This window comes from Aptenodytes forsteri, unplaced genomic scaffold, assembly GCF_000699145.1.
Source record: "Aptenodytes forsteri isolate BGI_AS27 unplaced genomic scaffold, ASM69914v1 Scaffold2, whole genome shotgun sequence".
Lineage (NCBI taxonomy): Eukaryota > Metazoa > Chordata > Aves > Sphenisciformes > Spheniscidae > Aptenodytes > Aptenodytes forsteri.
Window position 1 is genome coordinate 8,427,815 of NW_008795695.1, and position 10,546 is coordinate 8,438,360.

The 10,546-nt window shown below is 36.8% G+C and overlaps 1 protein-coding gene across 1 annotated transcript; it reads right to left on the minus strand.

The window, feature by feature from the left end:
- Positions 1-370: 370 nt before the first annotated feature.
- Positions 371-10,256, minus strand: RCAN1 (regulator of calcineurin 1). The gene is made up of 4 exons (XM_009282967.2): positions 10,112-10,256; positions 7,605-7,778; positions 6,454-6,613; positions 371-3,357 (listed from the first exon to the last, which is right to left on the minus strand). Exons 1-4 carry the CDS (start codon positions 10,196-10,198, stop codon positions 3,194-3,196), a joined length of 585 nt encoding a protein of 194 aa, XP_009281242.1. The 5' UTR covers positions 10,199-10,256; the 3' UTR covers positions 371-3,193.
- Positions 10,257-10,546: the final 290 nt, after the last annotated feature.

The window sequence follows — 10,546 nt, forward strand, 5'->3', positions numbered from 1 at the left end:
TGTATAGAACAATTTCTTACAAACATCAGTACTTCCCAGTCGTAAGTAGAGAAGAATGATGAGCATTAATATCAATAACTCCGTTCTGCCGTGAAAGGTTTTCTATCCATATCAAGAGTGAAACCTTCAATGCATTTTTGCATAACATGTTTTGCAACACAAAGACTTACAGTTATTAGGTAAAGCCATTTAAATGCTGATATATTTTCATATTCCAAGAGCTTTAAAAATAGAATTATTCATGTTGTAGGAGCAAACTGGTAAGGATATTATGAACAGACAGGGATTATTATAAAATAGTAAGACATTGATACCTTTATTAGGAAGCACGTCAACTTAGGCACAGAAGAATCAGTTTTTAACTGGAATATTGTGGACTGTATTTTATTCATTAGTAGATTCTCATACTTTGATCGAGATCATGCAAGTCTCTTAAGCAGAAGGCTGGAAAGCTTTTCTCTGTATAAATTCATTTGGTAGGTAAGGATGTGACCTGGGACAATATTCTTATCTGTTTCAAATCAGAAGTGTTTGGAAGCTTAAAGTTCAGAGATTTTGGCACAAAATCTTCAACGAGTTTCATGCATAAATACCACAACATTTACAAGAAGACAACAAAATATTTTAATTTAAATATGCCCCATACTATACAACTGTATAAAATACCAACTAAGCATTTGTTTGAACATTAAAAAAAAAACCAAACAGAAAAAGCAAGCAGCACACTGTAGTAATGATAACAGAAGGTGGCACAAGCCAGTGTATACAACCAGAAACACAGGCAAGTTACTGTCTCACAACCTTTGTTTAGAATTACTGTCAGAAGGGGAAACACACTGTAACCATCCCAAGACTTCCACGGTTTCTAGTGCCCACCTTATGAGGCAGATGATATTGTCCTAAATTGACGAAAACCATATTGGTATTTAACATTCTGTTCTTTTTAATTGAAAGGTAGCACTGCTTTCTTCAGATTGCTAGGAAACAAAACAGCAACTACCTGGGTTTCTGATGCAAAACTAATGCTTTGATTGGTAATCATGGAAAGATGGAAAAAAGACAGAACAGGAATTATTCCAACAATTTTAAATTGAATGAAGTGAAACGCTAAGTCCAGCAGTAATTTGAGAAACATGGAAAAAATCTTGAAAGGCTTAAAGGCAGCTGTGGCAAACCTACAAAGTTTCTCTCCATTTTATTTGTGTGTTAAAAAGTAGTACCTGTATCCAGCTGATTGTTACACCTTAGTAACACAACTTGCGCACCCCCCTATCCGTAAAACACAGCTCCAGCAATACATGGCATTAGCTCTTCTTAACACTGTTAACATGGAGAGAGTGGCACTTGAGTTAGGTCCAAGACAGACACCGAGTACCACTGTTTGTTTCGGTTTACAGGGCATACCAATCAAAACAAGATCATAACTGCAAGTATTACTAATGCTCAATATATTCCTGCTCTCTGTAGTCACAGGATATCAATTTCTATTTTGCTTAGTATAACGACAGGCCTTCAATAACACCACGTTTACACTGCACCACAGCTTGAAATGGCTTCATTATTCATCTTACTTTTTTAATATATTTTATTTACTTAAAAAACAAAGGTGTGAACCTGGGCGTTTAAGTCAGTATATGCTTCAAATGGCACAGAATGGATTTCTTTATATTAACTCCAGCCACAAAACTCATTCTCAGACCAACTGTGGCAAAAGCAAACCAACAGAGAACCATGCTTTGATTTCTAAAAACACGTTGAGAAGCTTCAAACATCCCCTTTCTAAAACTGTAAGCGATATTCTCCCACAGATATCAGTTACTATCTCTTAAAAAAATACTGAAAACTATTTCAAAGTGAGGATTTCCATTTTAAAAAACAAGTAATAAAATACACTTCTGCCATCTTTCTTCCTCTAAACTTGGATGTCATGAGCTACCGTCTTTTAACACTAACATATAAAAAACCCTAAAGCTTCTCCCACATATACCCACCATTACTTAAGTATGCATCATTACTTGGCATTAAGCATTTCTAAATACCAGCTTATTTTGGAAGCAAAGCTAAGAAAGTTTATATTTATGGACATATAAAGCCAGTAGAAAAAGATACAGGTGCGCAGCTTGTAGAACAGTTACATCGGGAATGAACGAGGAAAAGGCACTCCATCTCTCTTCGCTGTTCTACACACTGTGTGCATTTTTTCAATCACTTAAACCTTTGCTCACAACAATGCAGATTCACATACTGAGTAGAGTTCATGTCTCTCCATTACCATTTTTTCACTGAAAAATTACATTGCTGTGAATATGCAACATCAGCTTTATTTATACATTTAAGAGTATTTTTTTTTCCAAATGAGAAAGTCAAAGCTACCGAACAAGTGTTATTGAAGATATAAATTATTTAAACTTAAATAATTTAAAATCAACTTAAACAACTTTCCTATTGCACATTTTTCCATTACTTTGCCAGATAAAACCCTATACAGGCATTTAAAAGGTTAAAATTTTAAAAGCACAAGTTACATAGCACCAAAATAAGGTGCCGAAGAAATTGTATGCCTGCTGGAAAATGAGTGCCAATAAAAACAAATATAAATATATATGTATATACACATCTAGTAGTAAGTCCAGGATGCTGAGATAATAAATACTTTAAACAATTTCCCATATTTCCAGAAACATGTGAGAAACTATAGAAAATAATGCAAAGTTACTTTAGAAGACCAAGAATACACATGCACAAAATCTATTATAAGAAAGAGGTTTACAAGTCCCGTACTTTAATCTTTTAAAACCACCTCTGTTATCGCTATGTACTCACACAATGACTAGCCTATTAGTTTGAGGATTTATGTGAGTCAGAACAAAGAAAGCTTCCCCCAGTTGCTTTATAATGGAACAGCCTACAGTACCCCCCAAAAAATAAACCTAGTTTGTCCTGTTATGTCTCAAAATGTCTTCTTTTGCCTATCTTTCGTTCCCAGTGATCTGGGAATACACTCATGACATCCATCAACCCGCAGCATCAAAAATAAGGACGAAACTTCCTATATTTTTTCTGAGCAAACTTATATTGGAATTTCTCCTACTATAACTGCTGCTGTTGCCACCAAACCTGTGACCTGCTGTTTCCACAGTAAATGTTTCCCTTGCATATGTCTACTCGTAACCCTTGGAAAAACAACAGCAGTTCAACTTAAATGGGTAGGAGTATAATCCGGCCTTCTCGTCTGAATAATTTTTGGTTTGGGTTTCTTTGTTTCTTCTTCCACATCGTTTTCCTGGTCGCTCTCACATACGTGGACGACAACACTAGGAGTAGTGTCAGTTGCAGCATGTAGCTCATACTTTTCTCCTGAAAGTTAAAATATTAGCAAAGTCGGTTAAAAAGGATCCATTCTGTAGAAAAGTATAAAAGAAATTACTAAAAAGAAAGGAATGCATAAAAATGCGTAATACATTGATGACAAAAGCCTGATGCCACAACACATGAGATGGCGCAGGCAGGTGCATTGCCAACAGTCACATTTACCATCTGGAAGTATTTAGGTTCTGTTTTCAAAGCAACATAGCTCAGCTGCTCTCTTAAAAGCAAGTTTACGTAAATTACCCTAGGCATTCAAGAAAGCATTCTACATGAGCAGTCGTTAAGTCTTCTTGGTGGGTTTTTGTCATTTTAAAGCATACAAGATTATCTATCCACTGTACCACATTCAGGAAGACTTTGTTTTCCTGAATGACAGCAAAACCACAGGATCTTCCTTCCCCCCAACAGCTTTCAGCGTTAAGAAAGCTGGATGCAGTTCTTCCCACCTCACACAGAGGTGCTCTAACACTGTTCTGGCATTCTGTGGAGCAGCAGAGCTAGACAGCAGGCTTCATGCGTATATAATGTGAAACACTCAGATATAATACAGCCAGTGTGTAGAAGTGCTATGATACAAATTTTATTGACCACTGGTCCGAAATCTGTTTCTTCCATAATATAAAGAATTGCTTTTAAATCTAACCAGGTGTAAAATAATTTTAATCTTACATTAGATCAGGGAAAGAGCAAACTATTTCTTTCCACCGCTTCCCTGATCAGCTCCCCTTAGTTTTTTTTCTTATTACTTTGTAGTCATTACCCCCCTGATCAGCTCCCCTTAGTTTTTTTCTTATTACTTTGTAGTCATTACCTCTCAGTGGAGAGAACAGTCTCCATTAAGACCACTACAGTGATCTGCACATCAGCCATTCAAAAGAGCTAACACCTGTGGCAAGCAGCACACTCTGGTGTGCCAAGGCTCTGAAGTGGTCTCTGCTCTGTTTCCCTGAGAACTTTAGGAAGGGGAACTGGCACAAAGAGCAGCTCCATAGAGGAAAAGGCTCTTGCCTCCAGTTCTTCAGAAACACACAAGCTGCTGTGCTAAAGTAACCCCTGCTAGCTCCTTGGTACCAAGTCATTAACTCCATGTTCCAATGGACATCACAGTCAAGAGGCAGAGCTTTATAGGGCTCAACATTCACTATACATATATATATATATATGAAAAATCTCATGGGAAAAGGGATCACAGATCTGCCAATGAGCTTATTGCAGGGCATCTCAATAACAGAACTTTCAGGGGAAAAAGGACCAACTTTTACTGCTTAGTAAGCCCTTAAGTATTTATTTTAAGACAGGTTTCTTTTTGGTATTGCTAAAACCTTAAAAGGAAAGCTTGTAGTAAAGAAAGCAGCACCCATGGAGCAAGCTCTGAACTTCCATAAAGTCAGTAAGCTGTAATGTTATTTATTTATTCATTCCACGTGTTTCATCAAACACAACTTTTATTCTGACAAGCATAGTCTTATGGGACTTCTGTTTCAAAAACTGATTTCAGTAAAAGAAAATCTTTGATAAAAACATTTAGCATGTCAGCAGCATTCTTGATGGATGGTTTTAAAGACCTACATGCGGGCTCATCTGCTTAGTTTACATATTTCTAGATAAACAAATGATTTGTGGCAGCATTTTATACCTCCACTTCTAACTGTAATATCTTTCCTATAAATTGTTCTTGCCATTATAATTCACACACCATTTAAAAGATGGTATTTATTAAAAACTGGCAATAATCTACCCTAATTTTTATGCCATCATAAGCATAGATTATTGTCCCTCCATAAACTGCAAAGGGCTGAATTTTCACAGGTAAGATGAATTCCCTAGTGGTTTGTGAGATGCACATTATTTTCACTAGAATCTTTGGATATCACCAGCATACAGTCAACCATAAACTAGCACATAGAAAACTGATGCATGAGAAGCTGAAACTTCTGCCCTACCCTCTTCTCCACCCCTTACTGCTGACATAGTAAGACACGTTCCCTAAGCTGGTAGGTAAACAGGTATATAAAAAAACTACAGTAAAATGATTCCAACTACAGTTTTTATTCTCTTTGATACTGCTACTAAATGTGGCCATTTTTTCTCTCCCCTAAACTTAATAGTACAGTTGCAAACAAGATAATTCAGAGTTGTAGATTTTGGGAAATATAATTTGCACCAATTCTCATTAAGAAGGTTGTCTTAACTGAGGTGTAAAGTGACATCAAGGGATGTGATCATTAATCACTGAAAAGCGGAACCATGTTTAAAATAAGAGTTCAGTTTAGTGGAACTTTACATCTATTTCTGAAAGTACTATTTGGTTTAAAACACAAATAGCTGGTAGAACTGTTTCTCCTATCCGTGGTGCTATCTATTTTTAATAAATAGACCTATAAACAGTCTACACAGCATGGTTAGCTGAAGTGACAAGCAACTTATGGGATAGCACTAGAAATAAGGGGTAAGCGTACATTCTTAATATCTCCTTTAGTTTGGACAGCGGGGAAAAAAGAGGAACCCGATACAAGCTTTTTTCCTTTCCAGGGTGAAGATATCTCCAAGTTTCCAAAAAATTAATAAATTGGAGCAGATGAAAATTAGAAGGAGCAAGGAGTGGCAGAAGCTTCTCCTTCTTAACTCCCAAAGAAAATTAGGTTGATACTGATAGTTTCCCTCCTACACATACTACTATCTCAGACACAGAGGTAATTCTAGCACAGAGCTACTGTTAACTGGTTCATTGCCTTAGTCTGCAATAGGACTTTTCCATCCCTTCAAAAGGTATGTAACTACACAATTGCCTCTTCATTTTTAGGAACCTGCTTCTTGAAAATTCTGATGAACAAGCTAATATATTATTGAAGCAACATTCATGCTCTCTACAAATCACGAAACAGATCACATTGTGGAGGTCTGGGCCCTCCAAGTGATCCTGTGGCATTACTATGTGTGTAAGAAACTACCATTTACTAATACTTTTTCTGATATTACAAATTTAATTGGTAGATGGTAATTCATCTGAAGAGTTCTAGAAATTCAGAAAGTTTAAAAGGTGTTTTACTCAACCAAAATTCTAGTGTTTCTACTCCTTCTTACCAGGTCCTAACTTGGAGATAGCATATAAAAGGTCATAGTTAATGACTGGAGTAGCATCTTCTACTTGCTTCCAATCAACAGGTGGAGAGGCAGGAGGTGAAATCAAAAACTGTTTGTCTGGATTTGGTGGCGCCAAATGTGAGCTTCCAATGTGCAAAGTCTGAAAAAAGCATAAAAGCCAAAGCTGTTTCACTATGATCAGTGAATCCATCATTCATGAGGAATTTTAAGGTTTGGATAGATGTTATGCTGTAACAGGCACTCAAGGTGGCAGCATGTAACTATATTATTGCAGAGAGCTATATGAAAGACCCAGTATACAAAATACAGACAAGCCACCACATTCATTAACTCTGATGAAACATGCAATGAAGTATGCACATCCGCATCTTCTCATTATGGAGTTTTACAAAAATTTCACCAGAAAATATCTGTCCTTAAAATACTGAAGTAGGAGGAAGTTGGATATGGGCTTTAAGGCCTAATGACAAATGGTGTTGAAACTCATTACCACAAGTGAGAGTGGTGAGAATTCTAGAAGGTATATAAATAAACTGGCTCCTTCAGGACTGTCCCTAGGGACATCTGAAACAGACACACATAGATTAATTTTCCCATTAAATTTACGGAGGAAAAATACACAGCAGCTACCAAAAAGCACCCAGATTACCAGAACCTGAGAGTTTGACATCTTTAGCAGCAGACGCTAGCCAGCTATAGAGCTGCACCGATGGCGATCTCCGAGTACAAATGTGTGCTAAACAAATGATTTGCAGCAGCGACAGCAGGATCAACAGGTAGAGTCCTGAACATGCAGCTCTACGCTTTGGATTCCCTCAGATACTACTTGAGCACGCATGTGTGTGCGTGCGTACTGCTGCCAGAGCACACTTGGCTTCCCCCACCCCGTTAAACTCTATCTTTGACTCTGCTGATTACTATCATCTACTCCCTTTCCCCAAGGTTATCAAAACTATACAGAGGGAGACATAAACGCAAAATACGCAACAGCCTCCAAATACTTGTAGCTTTGGAACAACCTGTGATTCTCTAATCAAACTGAAAAAATTAACAGTGTTCATTAGCACGATTGAAGACCTGTGGAAGCTTATCATGAGTAAGTTATGCTTAATAATCACAGAAAGACTTACCTGAGCAAAGTACAGTTTTATTTCCTTTCCAAGGAACTCTGTCTTGTGCAACTGGATTCTAGCATCTGCTGCAGATAAAGGGTTACTGAAATTTATTCGTACTCTTTTGAAGCTCTTAAAATACTGAAAGGTGATATCTCTGTCGTATGTTCTAAACAGCGATTCAAATTTGGCCTGAAAAGAAAGGACCAGAGAAGAAAGTGAATATGCAACACACTACATTTTCTCTAAAGAAATAAAGAAATAAATTGCAGTTACTAGTAGGGGTGTACTACCACTCTTGAATATTGATGTATTTATAACAGCCTAGATTTAGTTTTCTTCTTCTCTCTTTTTTATAATGATTTTTTTTAACCTATCACTTGTTTTCTCTATAGCAGCTCTTTTCTTCCTTATTAAAAAATAGATTATTATCATTAATAAGTGTTGGACATGATACTCTGATTTAGTGACATAATAGAAATAGTAGTATCGGTAAGATATTGAAAAGAAATGCTTGTTGTATAAAATTAATATCCAAAGGCCTTGAAAAAAGTCTGCCAAGCATGCCTTTGTCCAAGTGTGCAATTTTCAAGGAAACCAACAACAGTTTTAAAAGAGAAAAATGAAAAAAGCATATTTGCAAGCTAAATGTAATTTTCTTCAGTGACTCAGCATGCATAATAAAGTTCATGAACATCTCCTGTTTTAATAGCTGCTACTTTCATTTAGGAAAATGAACATATTATTACTGAACTCTAGTTTAATAGCCTCTTCTATTTCTGGAACCGAATTCTAAATCAACAACAGTTTTAATAGAGAAAAATGAAAAAAGCATATTTGCAAGCTAAATGTAATTTTCTTCAGTGACTCAGCATGCATAATAAAGTTCATGAACATCTCCTGTTTTAATAGCTGCTACTTTCATTTAGGAAAATGAACATATTATTACTGAACTCTAGTTTAATAGCCTCTTCTATTTCTGGAACCGAATTCTAAAAAGGCTCCCACTATCTTTCCTACAAAATCTTAACCACTAACCATACAGCTCCTGAAGGGCCTTTGACACACTTTCTGTTTTGACTGCGTGGTAAGAGTAGGAACTGGACCAAAACCTCATACCTTCATAGATCTGCAGCTGAGTTACTTTGCTGTCCTATCTGCGTGAAAAGACTGAAGCACCTTTACCAACAGCTGGCTATCTCCATTTTGCACATGGGGTTTGTGCTCCTAGGGCATCTATGCGAACCTGACTTGGCTATTTTTCATATCATTTATAGGAAGAGTGCTTCCACTCTTACTTCAGGATGCCAGACCAAAGGAGGAGAAAGAAGCAGGAGGTTCGGAAGCTGCCATGCTCTTGCAAAGTGTTTCAGGCTCACATTGAGAACACAGTAACCAGTCACAAGCCTTATTTCAGTGATGGCAATAGATCAAGCATTCAGATTTCAGATATTTTCAGATATCTTCTCTTCATAAAAGCTTACTAGAAGTTCAATACAAAGCCAAAATAAACAAGTTTGTAAAATCACATTGCCTCTTTTTACTGTTACATTTTGAATTAGTAGGAAAAAAAGCAACAAAGATTACATAAGAAAGCAGTGATTACTTCAAAATTTCATTTTCCTTCCTGAAAAGCTCTGCTTCACAAACTTGCCACAGCTGTGTACAGAACCACTATATTTCAGAGATATTTTAAAATATCAGAGCTGTCCTGCTTCTTGCTGAGCCACACTTAAGTTTCTTCAAAATGAGCTCTGAAACAAGACCAGGACCCTCCACACACAAAGCCTGTATTTGTTACCCTCCTGTACTCGAGAGAGCTGGATGCAACCATGACAAGTAAGCCAAACTCATGCTAAATTGCATTTCAAAGTTCACATTCGACATTTAAACCAGAGTACCTGCAAGATTTGTGCAATATATATAGTTTTTTAAAATGTGTGTGATTATAGAGGTCATAAATGTCATGCTAGCAATACGATACTAAACAAACTGTTATTTTTGTCCTTAAGGCATCTTAGCAGTCAATAATTCACTGTATCAGGACTGGATTACTTACACATTAAATTGATTCTGATCAGTTAAATATAAATCTGAGAGGACTTCTTATAGTTTTAACATTATGCTCTTAAGTACAGTGCCAGCCAAAAAATCCCATGAAAAGTACAAGCCGTACTATAAATCATGTGAATCTTACTACCAAAATTATAATCTAAACATTTGCTGAAAATGCATATGCAAGTGAAGAACACACTATACAGACAGTCAAGGAAGTCAGGAGGTAAACTTCTGATCGTTTTCAAAAATACATAGCTTAAGATTTAATAATTTCCAGAGTTAGAGTTATTCATGTCAGAGCGTACTGTTGCAGACTTGTAAGACCCAAGATCCTTACATCAAACTGAAGTTTTCTTACAAGTCAAAAAGCTGTCAAGGCAGCCGTATTTTAAACAATTTGAAACAGTACCTACATACTTTAGTATTCCAGTAGTTCACAGAAATAAAACACAAAAGATAAAGCATACCCTTGTTTCTGCTTGATTGAAGACATCGCTATCTGCCACACAGGCAATCAGAGAACTAAAACTGTAGTTAAAATTTCTAAAATGCATTTTGTGCTTCGCCAAAGCGATACTTGCTGTTCCGCAGAAACCAGTGACTTTTAAGGAAGCCGTTGGTCCTGCAGGCAGCGTTTATAAGGGAAAGAAGTCCAGCCCCTCAAAAAAAAAAAAGTTTCAGAGCATCCTGTATGTGACAGCGAATTCCTGAACAAAGTCCTGCATGCTTTGAGGCAGTCAGGAACAAAATGTAAGCTGCGACTGGAAAGAGGTGACGTCAGCACATTAGTCAGCTTCCCTATGCTAATTACCAGTGCTCAGGAGGATGGAAAAAACAGCTGAGGTTTGCACAGCAGCTGCTTTATCGAGCCTCTTGCAGCATAGTTTCCACTGGTAGTAATT